General features: G+C 41.0%; 2 protein-coding genes across 6 annotated transcripts in view; both read left to right on the top strand.

Annotated features, from left to right (window-relative positions):
- Nucleotides 1-18,009, top strand: part of FNDC3A (fibronectin type III domain containing 3A) — a 113,167-nt gene extending 95,158 nt beyond the window's left edge. For all 5 annotated transcript variants that reach the window (XM_040054754.2, XM_040054752.2, XM_058419213.1 and 2 more), the window contains 11 exons: nucleotides 1,433-1,501; nucleotides 2,792-2,910; nucleotides 4,971-5,076; nucleotides 5,168-5,343; nucleotides 6,404-6,517; nucleotides 8,135-8,284; nucleotides 8,369-8,652; nucleotides 10,575-10,784; nucleotides 12,149-12,315; nucleotides 12,882-13,009; nucleotides 15,490-18,009. In XM_040054754.2, the coding sequence (XP_039910688.1) occupies nucleotides 1,433-1,501; nucleotides 2,792-2,910; nucleotides 4,971-5,076; nucleotides 5,168-5,343; nucleotides 6,404-6,517; nucleotides 8,135-8,284; nucleotides 8,369-8,652; nucleotides 10,575-10,784; nucleotides 12,149-12,315; nucleotides 12,882-13,009; nucleotides 15,490-15,804 (1,838 nt within the window). In that variant the 3' untranslated portion in view covers nucleotides 15,805-18,009. The remainder of the gene's footprint in view (nucleotides 1-1,432; nucleotides 1,502-2,791; nucleotides 2,911-4,970; nucleotides 5,077-5,167; nucleotides 5,344-6,403; nucleotides 6,518-8,134; nucleotides 8,285-8,368; nucleotides 8,653-10,574; nucleotides 10,785-12,148; nucleotides 12,316-12,881; nucleotides 13,010-15,489) is intronic.
- A 208-nt stretch (nucleotides 18,010-18,217) lies between these two features.
- MLNR (motilin receptor) lies at nucleotides 18,218-22,874 on the top strand. The gene is made up of 2 exons (XM_040055900.1): nucleotides 18,218-18,992; nucleotides 20,980-22,874. Exons 1-2 carry the CDS (start codon nucleotides 18,218-18,220, stop codon nucleotides 21,234-21,236), a joined length of 1,032 nt encoding a protein of 343 aa, XP_039911834.1. The 3' UTR covers nucleotides 21,237-22,874.
- The last annotated feature ends 1,045 nt before the right edge of the window (nucleotides 22,875-23,919 follow it).

Below are 23,919 nucleotides of genomic sequence, written 5' to 3'. Positions count from 1 at the left end.
ACAACACTTTAAAAAATGTGGTTAATTAATGTACTAAGAAATTCTCTTTCTGTGGCACAAAAAGTAGGTGCATGACATTCTGGGTTCTTACTGAAAGAGAAGATTGAAGTTCAGCTTGTATCTTCAAACTATTTGGTTTTGATAGATAAATTTTTATTCACTAAGGATATTGAGAAACTTTTCCTTAAGCTCAGGAATTTTTAGCCTTATGCTGTAAAATAGGAGAAGGTTAAACAGTATTATGCAATGCAATACTTCAGCAGAAAATCAGACAGTAAAAAATTACATTTATTGTCAATTGTTACCTATCTCCATTTAATAGTATGTTTAATTCTTTAGCATCAATAATAAGAAATTTATTTCCAGAGTATAAATAGTATAATAAGTATAATAATAATATAATAAGTACTCAGCAGGTCCAGTCTTGCATTTTCCCCAGGACCTAATACTTGATCTTCTGTGTATGATGCATAATGTATGAAGTTATTAAAAATACCTGATTTGTATATCAAAAGCTACCTAAAATATCATTTTATATATAAAATTTGTAATAGTCTTTATTTGGAACAGTGATACTCTTTCTGTGTGGTAATTCATGTGACAATTTTATTTTTCATTTGGAGTAATTTCCTTCCAACCAAAGAAGTGCTATCTGCCATCTAAGTCTCATTTTATTTAGCTGGTATTTTATGATACATAACCCTTGCCTAAGAGCCAACATAATTTCATCCAGCGCACTCATAATGTGATGTTTAGGCAAGAGTACCCTTCTGTGTTGAAGTATAATGCTGTCTTTATATTTGTTCAAAGTGTTGTTTCACATTATTTCAATTTTTCTGTTTTCTAACTCATCTTTGAGAAACAGTATTAGGATTGTATGTCAAAGAAAGGTCTGTAGATTTGTATCTTGTGCGTGAGTACTTGTACCAGGAAGGATAGTGCACTCAATTTCTAGTGATATATTAGAAATTAAGAGATAAGTTTTCAGTGTAGAGCTCAACTTCTATTCTGTCCCAAAATACTTAGGTTTTTGAAATTGTCCTAAAATAATTTCAAAATATTTCTATATACAGATTTGTATGATAATTTTTCCTGTCTGCAGTCCAAATTACAGGAACATTAGAGTCTGTATTCCTGAATCCACACTCAGGCAGCCTTCCACAGCACTTGAGACTGAAATGTTTGCCGTGGCATTTCCCAGGGGTGATTCCCTTGTCCCTTTTCCTGTGTAGCGGTGTACAGAAGGGCTGCTGTGGCTTTCCCGTAGCAGAACTTGTAGTGATTTGCTGCTGCCCTGGACTAGCACACTCTCCACCTAAAGAAGCACCCATCTCCATCTGTCTGTTGGTTTTGCCCTTGGGAAATCCTCCCCAAAAGCTATAAAGCCATTTAACTAACCTTGCTTAGTTGGAATACTGCTGTTTTTTTATAGATCCACCAAAAGACAATGGGGGAGCAGCAATAAATACATATGTTGTGGAAATGTCTGAAGGCTTAAGTGGTAAGTATTAGGATCTTACATTGGCATTCACTTGTGTGGGGTTTCTTTTCCTGTCTCTGTGTGCATGAACAGAAGAATAAAATGTGTATTATGGCAGGGAAAGTTATTGCCAGGGACTGACATCAAAACGAAAATAGAGGTACATTGATGCTAGTACTCAAGAAGTTCTTTTTCTCTGATTTAGAAAAGAAAGATGCCACAAAATTCTGTGACGCAAGAGATGCTTTTTGTTTAACTTGCTAATTAGGTCTTTTCAGTTTTGGAAATTAAATTACACATTTCAGACGTTTTAGGGCAAGAAGACAGGAACATGTAGCTTTGTTGTCTGCATGGCAGATTAAAGAAAAGTTCATACTCCATTTATCACTGTTAAAAGAGAAAAATGACGCTGCTGGGATAACTTTCTATTTGCTTTTCTGTTCTTTCATACAGAAAGGAAACTGACTGTATTTTTAAATTGGACATAAACCTATCTTGCTAAATCATTTAAAAATCTAGATCTCTTAAGTAGCCTTATCGAGTTCAGAAGCACATCAGGAATAAAAGTTTAAATTTCTCCAGTGCTGTGTCAGATTAAAACAGAGGCACTGGCTCCAGATATGATGGGAGCCCTCTCAGGCTGTCAGTCTGTTGCTTTCCTCTCTCTGCCATGTGTCCACATTGTCACTTTTGGAATGATGCACCCAAGCCTTTCATGCGAATTTAGTGAGCTGTGCCTTTCATTCCCAGCCCTCTAAATTCTGTGGTGTGTTGAGTTGTTGGCGACTTAATTAAAAGTCCCCAGGTTCCCTGCTTAATCTCTTAAAAAGAGACAGAGAATGCTAAAGAGTTTCTGATTTAAGAGTAGCAAATAATGGAATCAGAATTTCATATGTTTCTGGGCCATTCAGGAACACAAGAACAAACTTCATCAATTGTAAACTGTAGTTGCAGCCTGCAAAATAGTAATGTAATTTGAAGTTTGTTTTCTGTGAAAAATTTTACTTTTGTATCTTTTCTGTTTATTTGGTTATAATGTTGAATGTTCTTGCTGACCCAGTGAGTTCTCTTCTAGTTAAGGTAAATACCAAATTAGGAAGCTATTTCACTTCAGCAGATCTACACCTAGGAAACTATCTTTATGAAATTATAGGATCTTCCAGGAAATTCAAAGCAGTCTCAGTTTCTATTTTTTATAATAAACATCAGGCATACACTTACTTTAGTGAAGTTAGGATACCTGCTGTGGCTGATACTGAAGTGTGGCAAATTACACTTTGGTTCATTGCACACTTACTCCTAACCTTTCAGGAAACAAATGGGATACAATATACAGCGGAGCCACTAGGGAACATGTGTGTGACCGACTAAATCCGGGCTCTTCCTATCGGTTACGTGTATATTGCGTTGGGGAAGGAGGACAAAGCACGGTAATATCAGCTAATATTTTTATTAAATAGAATTTCTCTCTGTAAGAAAATCTGGTCCAGTAGATATTTTAGCAAATATTGTGCAGAAGTGCCTAACAAAATAGCCATAATTAGAACCTCAGAGATGTTCCAGTACTGCTGCACAGTGCTTCAAGTTTCTGCTCATTTGCTAAAGAAATATATCTGAATATTCTTTTTTGATGTTATATTTTGTTTGACATGATTGTCTTATTTACAGATACTTTTCCTGTGTGATACATTTATACAGTGTCATTTATTAAGGCCTAACCCAATACAGCAGTTTAAGAAGGGTACTTGAACAGGCTGCCATGGAATTGGTCACAAGACCAAGCATAACAGAGTTCAGAAAGCATTTGGACAATGGTTTCTCACATAGTGTGATTCTAGGAGCTGTCTTTAGGCCAGGAGCTGGACTTCAATGATCCTTGTAGATCCCTTCCAACTCAGAAGTTTCTGTGATTCTATGAACTTAATGTATTTCCTGTAGTCAGTGGAGTACCTTGTCTGAGTAGCCAAGTCACCCCAGCAGGCAGGGGAAGAAGTCTTCACTCTGGCTTTACAGGGTTGTGCTTCCTGTGCCCTCTCAAATAAAATGTTTACATTGCCCTACTTTTGAGTATTCCCAAACAATTTGCTGTGCCATATTATGCTCCTTTTTACACACAAGCTACATACAGGCACATGTGCACTGTCAGTTCTGTGCTGTAGTTCAGCTGCCAGTGCCATAATGTCTTGCTGTACTTGCTCTCCCTTCTCAGTAGCAAGTGTAACAAAGCCAGCCCTGCCTCTCTGCAGACTTCCAGCAGGGCTTTACTGTGAAGCTGCTGTCACATAAATCTTAAAGCCTTAGATTCTTGGTGTTTGCCATTTCTACCCTGCCCTGCGTTACGACGTGAAATATATGTGCTCTTCCTCCACACTGAAGTCTCCCGCAAAGATAACCTTGACTACAGCCACCTTGCCTTAAGCATAAATCTGGACTCCAATGCTGGCGTGGCTGCAGTGCTTTCCAGTCACCAGGCCACAAGCCATTGGAGACTTTTACTCTGCCAACCTGCTTCCCTACAGCCCAACCCCATGATTTTAGAATTAACATTGAGTACCAAAGAGAAAATAACTTCCAGAAAGTCTTGATAGTTTGAAGTCTTGATACTTCCTGAAGGTGTCAGAAATCAACATAGCTGTGAAGAGAGATGTGGTTAACTCTTCTGCAGCTTCTCATGAACATATGTGAAACATTCTGCCTTTTAAGTAGCAGCAGTTGTTCAGTGCATCAATATATTCAATGGAGCTGAAATCAGATCATGCAGTCCACTCTTTCTTGAACATACATAGAAATCAGTTGTGAAATGAGACTCTTGAGATTAATTTATCTGTAAACCTAAAGGCTTTCCAGCTTCCTGTTTGTTTTGTATCACTCTGAAGCAAATAACCCCTCATTGTCTCTGCTCACTTCTGTCTGCATTGTGAACAGTCAATGCCATCTGCTGCATGGATTGTTATGTTCTTAGGCAATTTTTGCCCAAATGTCAAATCAGAGGTGGAAACTTGTTGCACATTAGGTATTGCTAAGCAATGAAAAAGTTGCAATCTCTTTTTTAATCTCTTCTGATTGACACTTCTGCCCACTTCTGCTTTCTGGGAGGTTCTACCACAGAAAGTATAGAACCCAGAGAGTAAGGGTTTAGAACTCATTAAACTGCATTCTGATGCAAAAGAGAATGAGTTTCTGTTGAATAAGTCATATTCCAAGCATCTGTACTAGGTTTGTACTGCTAATTAACCACTGTTTTTAGTTCTACTCCTTGCACGTGTACCAAAATACAAAAGCGAATTTTGTATATTGTGTGATTATTTTGGCATGGTTTATATTATGAGAATTACATGCCAGATCACTTCAGCATCTTCACATATTTGAAGATGTCATTAAAAAGAGGAAGTATCTTCTTTCTGACTCAGGTATTTGCCTTGACTTGTGGCATAACTGATAGTTCCTGTTTTGGCCTGGATAACTTCATTAATCTATCTTTCTGTTTTAGGTATCTGATTCCTTACTGGTGCAGACACCAGCAGTGGTTCCTGGTCCATGCCAGCCTCCAAGGCTACAGGGTAGACCAAGAGCAAGAGAGATTCAGCTGCGTTGGGGTAATTTTGTTGCAAGTGTTAGAAATTGTAAGGGATCCAAATGTGTTATGTGTTAAAACTAAATAAGCTTTTCTTTCTTTCTTATTTCTAGGACCACCTCAGGTAGATGGTGGTTCACCCATTACCTGTTATGGTCTGGAGATGTTTCAGGCAGAAAGCGATGAACACAGAGAGGTTTACCAGGGTTCTGATGTTGAATGCACAGTGGGCAGCCTTCTTCCAGGGAGGATGTACAGCTTCAGACTGAGAGCAGCTAACAAGGCTGGGGTAAGGAGGCAGTCTGAAATGAAATTCATTCGAGAGACTGCAATTACTAATTAAGGATTTTTTATTTCAAAAGAAGCATTTAAGAGTAATTCTAAAATTAGGATTTTCCTAATGTAGAGTCATTTCAGTCACACAGCTTACCGTTGTGTGGGAACAGACAGATGAACATCAGTTTATAATGAAGGGGATTTTTAGATGAAGAGAAAAGAAAATAGCTAATTATGTCTTCTATCTGAACAGCAGCATTAGGAAATCATTAGGAAATGCTAAGGACTTTATTAAAGCACTGTTACAACTTCACTATTCTCATGTGAAGTAAGGTAGCAAATTATTTTCTGTATACAGCTTTGTAAATTGACCTTTATTTTTACAGCTGTTGATGTTCAGAACATAATAATTAGTGTTTCCTGACTCTCCATTTTTATATTTAGTTTAACTTCTGAGTACATATTCTATCAGACTATTTTCCCTCCTTGGAACACTAAATGTGTTTGAATCAATTGTTGCTGTAGAACAAGCTTTATTTAGTTAATGTACCCAAAGTCCTGATTTGTTCAATAATGTACACTTCATTAAAAACTGTCAGGGTGAGTTGACACTGTTTGTGGAGAGGTCTGCAGCTTAAGGCCTTAAAGCACTATCCTAACTTTTATCTCCTCTCCACCCTGCAAAGAATGGTTCATAGCTCAGCAGTTTTTGAATCCTTTATTTCTTTTACATAGGTATAAATACACAGTACCAATTGGTTTAGGTTCCAGTGTAGCCATCATGTAACTTCAAAATAAGGCTTTGGATAGTACTTCCCTGGTTTTCCCAAGAGTTTGAAGTGTCAAATTTATTCACATTGCATTTGCTGGAGTGAAGAAAAACTTATAGCTGTTCTGGAGAATAGTCAGATACTAAAATAAATCCTGAATCCACAGTTCACAGAAACTTATTTTATAAAGAAGTAATACAAAGTTTCAGGTTGCTGTTACATGTCTCTACTATGCTAAACTGTTCTTTAAAAAGTAGTAATTTCATTTTTACAATATAGTTGTATCAACTCCCTTTTTAATAGTTTGGCCCATACTCAGAAAAATGTGAAATAACTACAGCACCTGGACCCCCAGATCAGTGCAAGCCCCCTCAAGTGACATGCAGATCTGCTGCCTGTGCTCAGGTGTCGTGGGAGGTAAGAATGCCATGGTTACACCTGTCTTAACATGATGGTCTTCTGCATTTTTGATTTCAGCTTGAAAAGTCTAGTACTGTATTTTAATCACTTTATTTGTAAGCAAACTTACCTGATTATCCAACAGGTGAAAGCTTAGTCATTCATCATGCCTTAGAAGGCAGCAGTAAGCCGGCAGGATGCAGGTACTGGATCTTACTGTGTTCTTCTGTTTAAAAGTTTTGCCACAGCTGCTGCTCTGCATTTCTGAGTGATGCAGTCTCATCTTAAAATTTTTCTTTAACATAGTTATAGTTCCTCTGAGACAATGTACCCACATAATACAATAGATTGTTGTGTTTCTTGGTTTTATAATATGATTTAATTTTATATAATTACATCAGTAATAATGTAGCAAAAGCCTCACAGACTTCCTATAAACCCATAGTATTTAGATACCTGATTTTAAAAAAGCAATAGATAAAAATGAAGCTTGTAAAAAGAAAGATTCTATCTGGGAATACTCTTTAAACACAGCTTTTTAGTGGCTTAGAGATGGGGTGAAGTATCTGAGTTACAGAACTATACAGAAAAAAAAATTAAACTGTTTTACCTGGAAAGTAGTGTTCATGCTTCCTACTGGAGGAATGTCAGAGGAGCACTCCTTAAACATCTACAAAGCAAAGCCTTTTTAAAAAAATACCATACAACATTCAGGTAGAGTTAATTTGAGTGGTGTTAGATGTCTGTTTTAGAGTCTCACAGTAATTAAGGCACAAGTAGACCTCTAGATGTCATTTAGTTCAACCTTCTATTCAAATAGTTTAAGTTTCTCAGGGCCTTTCCCAGTGAAATTTTATTTATCTCCTAGAATGAAGATGTTTCAGCCTAGTAAAATTGTTTAGGTAAACTCTCATTCTGTAGGATTTTTTTGTTATTGCTTATGCCTAGTCAAAATACCCTTTAATGCAAGTCATGACCCTTGTCTTGGCACTGTGCCATCTTCAAGAAAAATTTTTGTCATAATGTTTGTACCTTCACAGTAAGTAATTTAAGGCAGCAGTAAGATCTTCCCTTAGCTGGATCACCTTGCTATCAAGTAAACTTTACTTTTTTGTTGTGTGTTGCATTCCTGCTTCGTGACCCTTGGCTGGACCTACTCCATTAATTACGTCAATATCTCCTTTTGGGGATCCCAAGATAGGACATGGTACTGGAGATGCAGCCTCATAATTGTTGAGTAGGGGGGAATCATTATTCTTTTACCCTTCTTGCTGTTCATTTACTGATAGAACCTATATGTTGTTCACCTTCATCAGACACACACTGCTGATTCTTATTCAGCTTTCTCACCAGGACACGCAGGGGTTTTTTTGGTAAAGGTTGCTCCTCAGCCTGTACATTTTTGTATCAGTCCAGGACTTTGTGTTTGCAATTGTCTTACTTGAACTTCCTGAAGTTTGTATCAGATTCTTTCTGTTATTTTTATTGTACCTTATTGAAAATCAGCAAAGAAATGGGAGGGAAAGACTCCTCTGGAACAAAACCAAAATATAGATGTGGTGAGCTTGGTTGATTTTTTTTTTTTCCTCTTATGTCAGTATATTTAACTTTTATTTATTGATATCCATTTTAAAGGTACCAGTAAGTAATGGAGCTGATGTCACAGAGTACCGACTGGAGTGGGGCGGTGTGGAAGGATGCATGCAGATCTCCTATTGTGGGCCTGGGCTCAGCTGTGAAGTGAAAGGGCTTTTGCCTGCCACTATATACTATTGCAGGGTTCAGGTAAAAATGTAAAACTATTGTTAGTGAAATCTGGAAACAGGAATTGACTCTGCCATAAAAACATGGTCTGCTTTGGATTTGCAGGCAGTGAATGTTGCAGGTGCAGGCCCTTTCAGTGAAGTCGTGGCATGTATGACTCCAGCCTCTGTACCTGCCGTTGTGACCAGTCTTCGTGGACTAAGTGAAGATGAAGTTGAAAGTCCACACTATTCTCCTTCCACATGCCTTGCTATAAGCTGGGAAGAACCTTGTGACCATGGATCTGAAATCCTTGGCTACAGCATAGACTTTGGAGATAAGCAGCCAATAACTGTTGGGAAGGATCTGACCTATTTTATAGATGGCTTACAGCCAGATACTACCTACAGGTATGTGATGCACAGCTACCTGACAGCCTACCATTTCCTCCACAAGAGCAGGTGCTTTGTTTCCTTGTATTTTTTTATTGTCTTCATTATTACTCTCAGACACACATTAGTGCACAGCCATGGAGCAAAAAGTTGTTTTGTAATGATGATCATCATAAATAGAGGTGCTATTTTTATTTTCTGTCAAAAATTTATGTTCGTTTATTGCAGTATTGTTGTATCTGCCTGGTTAATGTGTCAACTTAACTGCATTCACATAACATATTCAGATTCATAACTGCGTTTGGACTGGTGGCTTCTCTGTTTGAAAAGGTAAATCCATCCAAGGAGGGACTATGTCCAGTCTGATGTAATGACAGCTCATTGCAACTTGCAATGCCTTATCTGCAGAAAAAGTGGAAGTCAGCATGAACAATATCAGTTTGAAAAATCAGCCAGCTATGCATCTCCTTTGAAGAATAGTTGCTGAAATCATCTCTTATGTTCGGTCCAAGGGTTACTGAAAAATATAAATGCAAAAATCAGTAGTTTTGCCTGAAGGCCCTACATTCCTGTTAACAACAACATGTCCTCAGTGTTAAAGAATGTCAGTCCCACTGAAATCAGACTTCTAGCCCGCTCTGATTTCAGTAAAATTAGGATATCATCTGGCTACACAGTTTTCAGAATCCTTAATTACTGTTCTATGGCTTTGTCAGAATACAGTGTTTCTGTGTGCCTTGTAATTATTTAACAATAATGCTGGCAATCTGAAGAGCTGTTGCTCTCTGTGTCAGTAGACTGAAGAGTCGCTTCCATTTTAGAGATAGGTCTGTACTTCTACCCACATAAGTTTTTTAATAGAATACTCTGTCAACTCCTTGTGCAAATAAAAAATTTTATGTATTAACCTTAGTGCTGGGCTGTAATAAATTAGCATAAATATTACTGTAGTGAAGGAGAAATATTTATTCTTTAGCCTGCATACACATTTGTGCCTCCACATTTTGCAGTTGTGTGGTTGACTGTTTCAGAATTTAATTACTGTGATTACTTTTTTCCAGTTACCTAGATACTGTTTTGGACAAGCAAATGTTAAATCTGCAAAATGAAATTAGGCACACTTTGCTCCCTGTGGCTACCTGTGAAATACATAGAGAGCCTCTGTTTCCTGCTTTTTCCTTTTCAGAAACAAATTTCTTGGCTAAGTCTTTTAATTCTTACTCTATGAATCTAATGCCAGCATTGTCTTCCTTGAAGTTTCAAAAAAGAAAAAAAAACAAAACCCTACCTTATCCCTGAGTATCAAGTTCTCCAACCCTACCTTATCCCTGAGTATCAAGTTCTTCAGCTTCCTCAGCTTGGTGTCCTTTGGTGATTTCTGGTTTCCCCTCTCACTTTGCAGGCAGACTCAAGAGGCCTTGTGTTTGCAAGTGCCCAGAGATGTGTTACTGCTGGAAACAGCAAGAGAGGTGGCTGGGCACTTTATTTTCACATGAATACGTTCTGTTCAAAAAAGTCCATAAAAATGTCTGTTAGTTATCCTTGAACTCACCTGATAAAACAGTCACAGATATGGTTTCCCCTCTTTGGGGTGGGTTTTTTTACCTTCCCTCGTCTTTCCAATGTGGCTGTCAAAACTTTTGGTTCAAGGCCTGCACAGTCAGAAAGATGGACCACTGTGGAAGGAACTCACAGAGTTTTTTCTTTTCACTAATGTGAATTTATTTTGAATTTTTTATTTCTAATCAAGTCAGCTCCTTAAAATGTAAGGAAAGTGATGCACCTACATATTCTTGACAGTCTATCAAAGCATAGTATTGATTAAAGTCTTCATTGTAGATAGTACCATTATTCTCTATTAAATGAGAATGATGGCTGTAACCAGTTATTTTTAGAATCTAATTTCAGGTTAATTTCTTCTCTCTTTTTCCAAATGCTAGGGTACGAATTCAAGCCCTAAATAGTCTTGGAGCGGGTCCTTTCAGCCACACCATAAAACTGAAAACAAAGCCTCTCCCCCCGGATCCACCTCGCCTGGAATGTGCTGCATACAGTTCTCAGACTCTCAAGCTGAAGTGGGGAGAGGGAACTGCGAAAGCATTGACTGACTCCATCCAGTACCACCTTCAAATGGAGGATAAGAACGGAAGGTTGGTTTGGGCATTGCTTTAATCTGCCTAGTGTCACCGTGGTCTGATGCTTGGGAGATGGCAGCAAAGGGCAAAATTCCATATGCTTTGGTGAATTTACAGCAGATGTAGGAGGTCATCTCATCTGGCAAGGCAAGAAGGGCTCTAGTGTCCTGTGCTGAGAAGTACAAGATGAAAAACTTCATTTTTTTTTGCTTGCAGTTCAACATGAAGAGTTTAATTCAGTGTTTGTACTAGCACACTTTTCTCTCTCACTTCTGGTTAAATATTTTGTCAAAGTAGCAAGCCCAGTCGGTGTTGTGAATTTTATATACCTAATATCAGAAGGGACAAATGCTTTTACTCTCTGTTGCCTTTTATGCAATTTTTTTAGTTGAAATGAATACAGATTATTATTTTGAGGGATCCCTTGTCTCATGTTAAATAGAATGTCAGCTGAGGTGGTCCAGCAAGAACCCTTGGCTAAATGGTAAGATGAGCAGTACTGCTACAGAGTGTTCCATGTCTGATAAGCAGCTTTAGCTTGACAAAAAGAAGAGATCTGCTATGAGAAATTGCTGTGCTGTAAGGAGGAAAATAAATTAGACCCTTTAACTGGAAAGAAATTCATTACCAAAGATTAGGTCATTTGCATCTACCATCTGTTTAAATTTCAAAAGATAAGAAAAAGCCAAAGTAGATGACAACCCCTGCAGGAGGAGAGAAATTTGTGCTGTCTCCTGGGGACACCAAAACTGAAAATCAAACAAGAGTTGCCATGATCAGTTTGTGCAAGAATGAAGGAGAGTGGCCAGTGTACAAAACTCGCAGAGATACATAAGGTGTGCACTAGAAGTGTGACTATGCCCACCTGTGCAGGTCTGCATGAGCCTATCTCCAGCAATAATGTCCAAGAGCAACTGGAACCATGGCACTTTTTTTAGGTGTGGTAAGGGAGAGTTAAAAAGGGGCAGAAAGCTAAAATCTAGTTACCTAATTTTGAAAAGCTAAATATGTTGGAGGAGTAGTAGATGGCCAAGGGGAAAAAAATGCAGCTCACTGAGAGACAGAACTGCTGTCTTTTCCCATTGTCTCAAACGCAAAATAGTTTCTTAAAATGCTTAGGAACATTTTTGGTACAAGAGAATCTGTAGTGTTCTTTGTGTAAGAGATCTTTATTTCAAAGACATGAGAAATAAAAACTTGTCCCTGGAAAATGAGCTTATTGTTTTATAGCAGCCAGAACACTGTTTAACTCTGAAATAAGTGTTTCTGGGCTTTTCATTAGATTGTGGGAAATTATGGGAACAAATTTCAAGACAATACTTTATCTGCTTCAGAAGTCCTTTTCTGTGTTCAAAATCAGCTACTCGTTCCATTTTCAGGTTTGTATCCTTATACAGAGGACCATGTCATACATACAAAGTTCAAAGACTCAGTGAGTCCACATCATACAAATTTTGTATTCAGGCATGTAATGAAGCTGGTGAAGGTCCCCTTTCTCAAGAATATATTTTCACTACTCCCAAATCTGTTCCAGCTGCCTTGAAAGGTAAAGGTGCTTCTTTTGTCATTTGGGGGGTGGGAGAAGAGCAGGTTGGTTTTGGTATTATGTTGTATTTGGGATATTGAGAATACTAAGCCCTTTTCAAGTGCAGGTAGGGATAGTTGGAGAATGCTCCTTTTATGTAATTGCCTAAAATATTCTCTCCAAAAATTAAATACTTGGGGTTTATACATTCTTTGACATAAAAAGTTTCTACCTAGAATACCCTGCTTACCAGGAGAGTGGCAAGTTAAGGTGGAAGTGCTTTCTAGCATGTTTAGAATAATATTAAGCATTGTTTGGGGTTTTTTTGGTATATGATGCACATTTGCAGTTACTAAATTTTATTTGCTTTCTCTTGGATGATACCTAAACTAGGAGGAGAGGCCTATATGAACTGTTAGCTGTTGCTTCAGGAAACACTGGAGGAAGAATAAATTTGAATCTGAATCTTTTGTTTCTCTGAGACAAAATAGGAGGTAGCATATAGAATCTTAAAGGTCATTACAATGTGACAGTATGTGATGGGGAAAGCAGAGCTAGCTGTTAACTTTTACGCTTTCTTCCTTCAGCACCAAGGATAGAGAGAATAAACGATCACACTTGTGAAATCACATGGGAGGTCCTGCAGCCCATGAAGGGTGATCCAGTTATCTACTGTCTTCAGGTCATGGTGGGAAAAGACTCAGAATTCAAACAGGTATGATGTGTTTAAGTTATTGTAGTTTTCTTTGATTGTTGTTTGTGATAACTAGTTTAGTAAAATTAGTTGAGATTAGATTTAGTGAAACTTATTGTGTTCCAGTATCGTTTTAGTCACCATGTTAACTTTTTGTTGCTAAATAACATAAAGCACTATCTCCTAAACCCATCTCCTTTATCTCATAAGGAGATTCTGTACTAAATTACAGCCTCTGGGTTACAATGATGTTCACTAAGTACAGCTTGACACATCAAGTAGTGAGGAAGTCATCCATTAATGGAACAACTGACAAAAAGAAACCTTTGACCTAATGGTACAGAATTGAGACTGGGGAGAAAAGGGGCAAAGGGTTCTCTTTACACTAAGAGCAGAGAAGCCATTTGAAATGCCAAGGTACAAATTATCCTGCATTCAGTGCTAATTTTGCTTCCCAGTTTGGTTTTTTTTGCTTCACAGTTTATAAACTGCCTGATTTTGCCATGAAATTAGGCTTGAAAACTGTTTCATACTATTAAGCCAAGGAACTTTCCTTCCAGGACAGAAAGAGTTAATTCTAGTATATTATGATTTTATTATAGTTCAGCATTAAATAAGTTTCACCTGTGCTTTGGTAGATGATAGGTCTTAATATTTTCATAACTTTTAGTGTAGCGCTGTTTGTTATGGCCACTTGTTTACTTTTTGAGTAAAATATGAACCATAAACTGAGACACCTTGCCATGTGAATATTCTTTTTCGTAACTTCAACATTGTAGATGCAACATTAGATACATAAAGTGTGGTCTGTGTTACTTTTAGACACACAGTCAAATCACTCTTTGATTATCAGTATCTACTGCCAAATTACCTGGGCAAGAAAATAAAGTTTGCTCTTTGAGTATGATAATAACAAAGTAGACTGAGGTGCGTGATTGCTTTTGCCTCTGCAGAGCAGTCTAGCATAGTCAATTAGAATAAAATGAAAATACTAATTTACAAAAATTAAAATTGGAACAATCAAGAAGTAAACAGTATGAAAACAGCCTTTAAGATACTTAGACATGATGGTGGAAATTTTATTTGACATGTACAAAAAAATAAACTGCCTGAAAGTCTGCTCTAAGCTGTTTCCTGCTATTTTGCGGCCAAAACTTCACTCTCCTCTCCTCCTTCCTGATCTGTCATCCAAATTGCTCATGTCATTGCTCCCTCCATGCTGCAGACAAAATAAGTTAATTTGTGCTGTTTGAGCTGTACACATCAGTCAAAGATCTTAAAGGGGTTAGGAAGCAATGATATAAATACCCCAGGAAACACACTGGAGGGGAGGGCAACTCCTGGCAAGGCACTGGGGACAAGCAACTGAGGATGGTAACCCCTGCCACAGCGGGCATAGCTGGAGCTGGAGTAGGATGTGTGTCAGTGGCCTGTTTGCTCACTCCCAAATCCATGATCCAAGTTAGGCACTTCTGGTGGCCTGCCCTGCCTCCGAGAGGAGAGTCTCTAGGTTGTAGATTCCAGTAAAGCTCAGCTTGTCAGAGAACTAAGAGTAGCCTTAGGCACAGCAAGAACAGCAGAATCAGAAGGGATTTCCTGTTTCTTTACACTTCTAGTTTGCATTTTCAGGACACTGTCCAACAGCATGATAACTGTAGGGAAAGCTCCTGATGATGAGATATTTCTGTATTGTGCTACCAGTTAAATAAAGCAAATCCAGATATTTGGAGGGGGAAGAGTGAAGGGTTTAAAGAGAGAAATCAAATTGCACTGTGCTACCCACCTAATACCTCTGTACTTATTGAAGTACCTATAACTGCATCCTTGTGAGGTTTTGTTGGCTTTCACGGAACCTTTAGATTGTTACAAGCTTAATTAATTTGAGAAACCGAAATTTAGATTTCACTGAATTATGTACTCCATGCTGAAGCATTCTGAACTCATGTTAACCTGCCAACTGAGAGACCTCTGGAGAGCACCCTCATAAGTCATCTCTGTCTTGGGAATATGATGAAATTAAGAATCTCAAAGAGGACTCTGTGGCTTTCCTGATACAGTGTTTATTGGGATAAATCATAATATTTTAAATACAGATAACCACAACAAAGTACATTGGATTGAATTAGACTTAATGAATTGGCTTGATACAGAGTTAACTGCCCAAAATCCCATGATACAATACTGTATATTGCATCCCATTGTGAGTGGTCACTAAAACACCTGAATGCTGAGGCTTGTGATAAGAGTCTATTTGGTGTGTACCCATTATTCCACATGAGCAAGCGTAATTCTTGTGTTTCACCAAAAGAACTGGAGACTTTTTTTGGTATTTAAATTGTGTGTTTGAGCTTTTTCTCCATTTTTCTTTATGTGGGTGAAAACGCAGGTGAGTTGTCATCCTTTTTCGTTTCCTTCCCCATAAACCAAACCACACTAAGATACATGTGTGTATATAATACTTTTTTACTTGATGTATCCCTTTTTTCCCCCCTCGTTTCCAGATTTACAAGGGCCCAGACTGGTCGTTCCGATACACAGGCCTCCAGCTGAACTGTGAATACCGATTCCGCGCATGTGCCATTCGCCAGTGCCAAGAGGCCACGGGTCACCAGGACCTGGTGGGCCCCTACAGCGCCCCAGTGCTATTCATCTCTCAGAGGACTGAACCACCGGCTAGCACCAACAAGGACACTGTGCAAACCACAAGGACACAATGGTCGCAGAGCGACCAAGTGTGTGCTGCTGTCATCCTTGCACTTTTTGCTATCTTTTCCATTCTGATTGCTGTTATCATTCAGTACTTCGTCATAAAGTGAAGAAAAGAGATCTATTTTATAATGCTGCCCATTACATTTTACTTTCTCATTATCTAAAAGTAATTCTGTTCTCTTGCTTTTACAAAACCAGGCATTTAGCACCGGCATTGGGACTGATGCAAACCTTTTCAGCCACTTTAAAATGCTTACTCGTAGGTATAGGCTGACACATGTTATAAAAATGCAAGCCACAGAAATATAATGTTTTCTTTATATGCCTTCATGCAGTACAAACTCGATATGGGGCAGGCACGCAGTGTTTAACGAAAAGGCTTTGACCAGTAAATGCAAGTGTAAAGATGATTTCCTGACCCACACTTCTAAGGGTTGCTAACGTAACAGGGAAGAATGTGTAGATCGCATTTAAAACTTACACTAACAAACTTGTGCTGTACACAATATTAATCTGATGCTGTGAAAGCAATTTAGCGCTGTATTTCTACCTCCTCATTTGTCTTAATTATTTGGGAAGCAGGATTTATGCTGAAAAACAGAAGGGGCTTTTCTCAGGCAGCAAATAATAAACTGGATGGAAGAGTATGCATGAAGGAAGCTTCTTATGTGATAAATGTGGAGTTCTTCACTGCAAGTAGATGTTTTCGAAAGATTACAAGGAGATGGCACAAGTGGTTTATCTTACCCCCAGGATTTGATGTTTACGTACAAAAATGCCTCTTTTACTTCTTCTGAATATAGAAGGGGAGTGTGAGAGTCCTTCTTAGATTTGTTATTTAAATTGAAAAACACATTTCCAAAGTTGACCTTTGATTGGATACAGTTTATAAAGATGTCTGTGCCCTCTGATTTTGGCTAGTCAATAGAATTTTGAGATAAAATTCATTATTGAATTTTTGCTGTTTCCCCAGCATTCACTTGCCATATCCACCAGAATTAAGCACTGCCTTTTTGTTGTTGTTTGTTTCGTTTCTATCTTTCTTTCTCTTTTTTTTCCTTCCTTTTTTTCCTCTCCTTCTTTCTTTGGGGCACCAAATCAGAAGACGAAGTGTAGTAATTTGCACCAGAAAACTTAAAGCTGCTTTTTTCTTGAGATCCTAATGTTTAATGTAATGTCTCTTTGGATACTGTACGTTGATTGCATGTAGTTAATGTTGCATTAGAGCACTTTGCAATTGCATAACTCATCAATGTTTTGTGAGCTTGCATTTGTGAGTTCTTGAATGACCAGATTGAATTTTAACAAGTATCCCATTGAACATCTTGCTAGATGTCAATGATCGCCAGTGACACAAAGCTTGTAGTGAAACTATCTTTAAAAAACAAATCCTTGTCTCATCACACTTATGTTATTTGTTATACACTTTGTAATTAGCTACTTTTAATTTATTTGAGTTACAAGATAGTGGATCATTAATGACTTCTAGTTGTGTTCAGTTTAGCATTTTTAATAGTATTAAACACTTCTGTCAGTCTTAATAATAATAAAAAAAGGAACCTCTGTCTTGTGCTTTGAAGATCTCTGAAGAATTTCTCTTATATTAGAACGGGCATGTATTGTAATTGTTTATACGTCCAATGATCTGTGCTGTAGAATAATGTCGCTGAGTTTCGTTTTTTTTTTTTTAAGAAAAAAAAAAAAGAAATGGCGAAGAACTTGGCCTCCACGTGGCGAGAACGATCTGTCTTTAAAATGTACTGTATGTTTACATTTTATTTCCAGTTTGTCATTTGTACGTATAGGCTGATACCTTCCCGCAGGATACCGCGATAACTGATGTTTTCTAGAACCTTCTTAAAAGTGCCATGTTTGGCAGTGCAAATGAGGTTGCGTGTCACAGCCCAGAGATTTCTTACGGTTGAATGTCTAAAACGGTAAGATTTGTTACTGCGGGTAACCTGCAGTGACTTAAGTTTTTCATAGTAAAATTCAAATGAGCTCCTATTTTTGATAGTCATTTAATAGTGTATTTGCCATTTGAGCCTCAGTGCATATTACTGCATTGAAGACGGTTTTTAATGTAATCTTAATTTTACCTCATATACTGTACATTCCAAAAATAAATAAAAGGAAAAGAGAAACTCTAAAGTTTTTAAAACGCTATAGATACACTACCAAACATATCACTTTACGGTTGTACAACGTCGGGCTCCATGAAGACGAACCTGTATAGTCTGATAGAAAATACATAAAACGATGTAGCAGAGTACCTTTAAGAGTCTGTGGACAATAAAAGTACCTTCTTTTTCGCTGCTGGTGGTCAGTCCTGTGCGCGCACCGCCGTCCCCCCTCTCCCCTCCCTCCATCCCTGCCTGCCTCCCTGCGTGCGGGCCGGGCGGGGCGGGGCGGGGCCGCGGTACCTGCGCGGGCCGTGGGGCCGCGGGCGGGGCGGGGCGGGGCGGGGCCGCGCCGGGGGAAGGAGCGGCGCTGCCCGGGCACGGCGCGTCCCCCGGCGGGATGCGGCGCGGCGGCGGCGGCGGGAACGGCAGCGAGGGCGAGCCCGAGTGGCCGTGGCCGTGGCCGCCCTGCGACGAGCGGCTGTGCCTGGCGCTGCCCATGTGGGTGCTCGTTCCCATCACGGCCGTCTGCCTGGGGCTCTTCGTGGTCGGCGTGGCGGGCAACGTCCTCACGGTGCTGGTCATCCGCAGCTACCGCGACATGAAGACCACCACTAACCTCTACCTGGGCAGCATGGCCGTCTCGGACCTGCTCATCCTCATGGGGCTGCCCTTCGACCTCTACCGCCTCTGGCGCTCCCGGCCCTGGATCTTCGGGCAGCTGCTGTGCCGCCTCTCGCACTACCTCAGCGAGGGCTGCACCTACTGCACCATCCTGCACATCACCGCCCTCACCGTGGAGCGCTACCTCGCCATCTGCTTCCCCCTCAAGGCCAAGGTGGTCGTCACCAAGCGCCGGGTGAAAGCCACCATCGGCGTCCTTTGGGCCTTTGCCCTGCTCTCCGCCAGCCCCTTCTTCTTCCTGGTCGGCGTGGAGCAGCCCGACAACCGCACTGACTTCAGCCGCGAGTGCAAGCCCACCCCGCAGGCGCTGCAGTCCGGCCTGCTGGCCACCATGTTCTGGGTCACCACCTGCTACTTCGTGCTGCCCGTCACCTGCCTCAGCGTCCTCTACGGCTTCATTGGCCGCGAGCTGTGGCGGAGCAACTCCCGCCTGCGGGGCCCCAGCTCGCTCCTCCGGGAGAAGGGGCACCGCCAGACAGTCAGGATCTTGGGTGAGTCCCGCTACCGTCCCCTCGGGCTATGGCTGGGGCAAGGACCGGGCAGGCTGGGGGGCCGCGGCAGGGCTGAAGCACCCGCAGCTCCCGTACAGGATAGGGAATAGCGCAGGGGTACATCCCGGCCACGCTGCCGAGCCCACCGGTGCTCCCGGGAACTGCCACGGCAGGGATTTCACTCCCTCCCAGCTGAGGCTTCACCCGCGTGGCGTTGCCCGTCCAGCAGCACGACTGCCTTCCGTAGAAATACGCGTTGTCTGAATTTTACCGGGCAGAACCAAGTACGAGGTAGCCTGCAACTTCAGAAAAACTGTGGGAACATCAGCAGTCTCTTCCAGTGGGCAGCAACACCTCTGCATAGAAAATTTCTGCTTCTGAAAAGTAAGTTCTTAGTGGTCACTTGTAGCTCTCCAAAGAGTAGATCCACTGGGTGCCCAAGGAGGCTGAAAACCAGCAACTTAGCCCCTACGAGCTGTTTGGAGACAAATCCCATAATACATTCAAAGCAATTCCTATAGATGTAGGATGATGATAATTTTTAGTCCATTTTCTTAGTCATACATTCAGTGACCCAGCATCAAATTCTGGAAAGTTAGAGATCTTAGTCTGCTCTGGGGCTTTAATGTTTGTAAGCAGCGACCAATCTGAAGGGACGGAAAAAAGAAATACAACTACTGACTAATGAACATAAAACAAAATGCCCCAATTATTATCTTTGCCTACCTTTCGTGTAGTTTTTACATGTCACATGGGAGACTTCTTTTACTGAGAGTGTAATCAGCTGGATGGAAATAGCATAGCACAAAGGAAAGAAACTAATAAGCTTGAGAGAATTTTGCCGACTTATTTGAGGAAGGTACTTACACTGAAGTAAGCACGAGGCTTTCCCACAGAAACATCCATATCCACGATCTCAGAACCCACTGGATGGGACCAGTGCCCCCTTATCTCAAAGATCCAGCAGCACTAGATGCGTGGTGTTTTTCAGGTGTAAACTTTCTTTGGCTGCATCCCTTTTATTTAAGCTCTGAAAAGCACGGGGGATGCCCTACAAATGATTGTTTGTTTTACTTATGTGCATTTATAAACAAGAATAATTAAAAGTATGGATACAGTAATACACTTATGTAATTGTTCCTCATCTGCTCCTGCTGTGTTGCCGTTGCAAGAGGGTCTGTATTTGTTCACATTGTGCTAAAATGCAACACAGGACCAGGCGAACAGCTGAAGTGACTCGAGCTAGAGATCCATCTAGAGGCAAATAGTTGTCTCCAGCAGTAATGGTCTGGGAATGCATGAAAAAGCTTTAGTGGAAAAAAGTCAATAGCCCAACTACACTGCAAAGTATGTTAGATACCATCCCATCAGAATAGAGCAAATTCCGTGGGAGCTTGGGTGACTGAGGTGCAGCCCCGGTCTTATTCAGTGATGCAGGTGAGTTAAACAACAACTCTGCATCAAATGGAGCTGCTGTGGAGCTTCCACAAAAACTCCTCATTCTCGCTTTTGTTTTCCTCTCTCATATGTGGTGTTACAGACATAGCTGGGAGAATTTCTGTAGTGCCTGATGTTATTATACAGATGTTGCCTTGTCTGTTGTCTTCACATTTTTCTCAGCAAATGTCATTTCATAGTTCAGCTTAAAATTTTACCAGTTACCTTTTACTTCAAAAAATAACAGTCAGACTTGATGCTATGCCCATGTTCATGGTTTTCCAACAATTTAATGCCATTATTTCTATATATCATTTGTATCAGTTAGAAGAACCTGCAAAATCAGCCACATAAAATTTAGTTTACTGGATGGTTGAAAAGTTAACTCACTCCTTAACTGCCGCATGTGTTGTTTTGTCTTATAGCTGTGGTGGTTCTGGCCTTTGTAATTTGCTGGTTGCCTTTCCACATTGGCAGGATTATATTTATAAACACCCGGGACATGAGGACGATGCTGTTCTCCCAGTACTTTAATATATTCGCCCTGCAGCTTTTCTACCTGAGCGCATCCATCAACCCTGTCCTCTACAACCTCGTTTCGAAGAAGTTCAGGGCAGCAGCCTGCAAGCTGCTGCTGCCGCGCCGAGCTGCAGAAAGGGCTTTCAAGGTAACAAAAGACGCTGGGGGCTACACAGAGACCAGCGCCAGCACAAGGAACGAGTACACCACCAGCTTCTGAGACTGCACCCCGCACTTCTTCCGGCATTCTTGCCTAAGGGAGGGAGCAAAAGGATGGACGTTCGTTAGGGCATGTGGTATTTCATAACTGTCTGTATTTTGGGATACCTCTATTTTGGATAACAGAGCAAGCAGGCACCACTGAAGTAGGGAGAATGATGTGCAACTCGTGAAAGATGAAAAGCCAATGGGAAAAGCTGGAGTAATTTGCCAGTAAAACCACGGGTTTACTTTATTACGTGTTGTTCGTTGCATGCGTTCTGTGCCATTTCTAGTATTTTCTAAAAATCACAGCACCGAGGTCCGCAAAGGAGCACTGCCTGGGAGCTGTAATGGGTAAAACTGCCAGACAGCCTTCACCATTTTAAAACGGTTTTCTTATAAATGAGATTTTACAAAACACAGTCTCGCAAGGAGATGGACACAAAAAGAAATGACCTGCCAACCTGAAGAGCCCTGGAAAAAGAGGTGTATGCTTTTAGTACCTGGTCTTGCAATCATGAAGGGGACTTTCCTGGGCAGTTTCACTAATTTCCCTTAGGAAAGCATCTGTTGCACACAGCAGTCTCTGGGCTTAGCCCTCTTTGCCTGACCCATAGGATCAAATAAGGACTTTTATTTATATGTTAGCAACCAGTCCTGTGTTCTACAACTTGAGATATCCCAGATGACTTCCTTAGGATAGATGAGCAGTGTTTGGTAAATGGTAGCAGCGTCTCCACTGTGTCACATTGTGTATTTATGTGCAAATAGGGCATAAGTTAACCCACCTTGCCACAAACAAGATGCACTGAATGTGCTGGACTATGCCCAGGACTTCATGCTGCATAACACTGCACTGCAAGTCAAAAATCAACTCACTAATTCTACTCCGAAAGATTTTAATTGGAAACTTCAACTGTAAATTTAGGAAGGAGGCTTGTTGTGAGGAAAAGCTAGAAGAAGCTGCAGCAGTGTTTTCTCTGGACGATCACTGCCTCTGTGCATTTTACTTGTTACTTTATTGGCTCTAGTGGTATAAATCTGCACCAAAATCAATGATGTGGGACTGCACTTACAGAGGCATCACTGATGGTATGTCCATGCTTGCCATGGTTCTCTGTTAACTTCTCCTTTCAGGCAGTTGTAGAGATGGATACTGTCCCCTCTGGGCCTCCTCTTCTCCAGGCTAAACACCCCATCTCCCTCAGCCACTACTGAACTGTGCTCCAGACCCTTTCCCAGCTCCGTTGCCCTTTTCTGGACACACTCCAGCACCTCAGTGTTCTTGTAGTGACGGGCCCAGAACAGGACACAGGATTTGAGGTGCAGCTTCTCCAGTGCTGATAGGGACAATCCCTGCCCCGGTCCTGCTGGTCACACTGTACATGATACAGACCAGGATGCCATTGGCCTTCTTGGCCATCTGGGCACAGCTGGCTCATGTTCATCCACTGTCAACCAGCACCCCCAGGTCCTTTGCTGCTGGGCCACTTTGCAGGCGCTCTTCCCTAAGACTGCAGCGCTGCCTGGGGTTGTGGCCAAAGTGCAGACCCAGCACTTGGTATTGCTGAGCCTCATGCAATGTCCTCAGCCCATCAATCCAGCCAGTCCAGATCAATTCAACAGAATTCAATAGCTAGCTCAGAGATCTCAGGGCAGCAGAACTGAACCCAAGTCTTCTCCAAGTTTTAAAACTATGACCAGTTCTCCATTAAAGAGTCTGTAATTCTGAATCACTGAATAAAATCTAAAAAAACTTAAAGACAGAAAAAAACCCTTCTATCTCTCTGCATACACATAAAGTTTTCTTTCTCTGTCAGCTTCATACTGGTGGAGAGCAGTTGTCTGCAAGGCTTGGATTAGGTTGCTTTTGCTGGGGGGTGTCATTAAGGTGTTCAGTTATCATAAAAGAACAGCTGTTATTTTTGGGGAGATTCAGACAAGTTATTATGAACAGTAATCTTTGTAAATGTATGTAGACCAAGGGGAGAAAAAAGCTTTATCACATTGATATGTGGCCGTGGAGCTGCTTCTGCATGCCTGCGGTCTCCTGATAATGGCTTTTCCTTTATCAATTCCTGCTTAATTGCACTGGGAGTGAAATAGTTGCTCATCAGAAATTTCCCCAAAAGCAATTGCATAGGTACCAGAAGCACAAGGTGAGTGGAGGAAGGAGGGAAATGCCCTGGTGAGATGCTGCCCTGCACCTCCTTTTGTAGGGTGCACTCCCTGCCACAGGCAGCCCTGGCACCGCTCTGCTCAGTATGTGCTGGGTGCCCAAGGCGGGTCCCTCTCAGCTGGGACTCCAGCTCGCTGCTCCCGAGCTGCTCCCGGAGTGACTGTGTTTCTGCAGGGAGCTCCAGGCTTGGGCTGCTCCTGCCCAGCCTCAGACACTGCAGCAGCTGGCTTCTGCTCCAGCTGGCAGACTCCATGGAAATGCTCTGGTCTTCTGGGAAAGTCGTTCGTATCCCTGTTAAAAGGTATCCCCCTTGCATGCTTAGTAGAGTAACACAGGCAGCAAAATCCCACCTGTAAGCTTGCAGTGCCTTGTTCTTAATGCTCTCACCCCAGCAGAACAAAGGCTTAGGAAATAGATAAAGTTTGGGGTGTTTACTCAGAATTAACCAGGCCTGGCACTGCTGTCTCTGGCATTCAGTACTGGATTGTGTAAGCAGGGATCTTGTAAATAAAATAGCACTTCCCAGGAACTCTGAGTCCAGGTCCAGGCAGGCTATCTCTGTTTCAGAAGTAGTTTCCACACCACGAGGGC

The sequence above is a fragment of the Hirundo rustica genome, chromosome 2 (genome assembly GCF_015227805.2).
Source record: "Hirundo rustica isolate bHirRus1 chromosome 2, bHirRus1.pri.v3, whole genome shotgun sequence".
Classification (NCBI taxonomy): Eukaryota; Metazoa; Chordata; class Aves; order Passeriformes; family Hirundinidae; genus Hirundo; species Hirundo rustica.
Note: the sequence above shows the minus strand (reverse complement) of the source record. Positions and strands in the feature narration are given on the sequence as shown.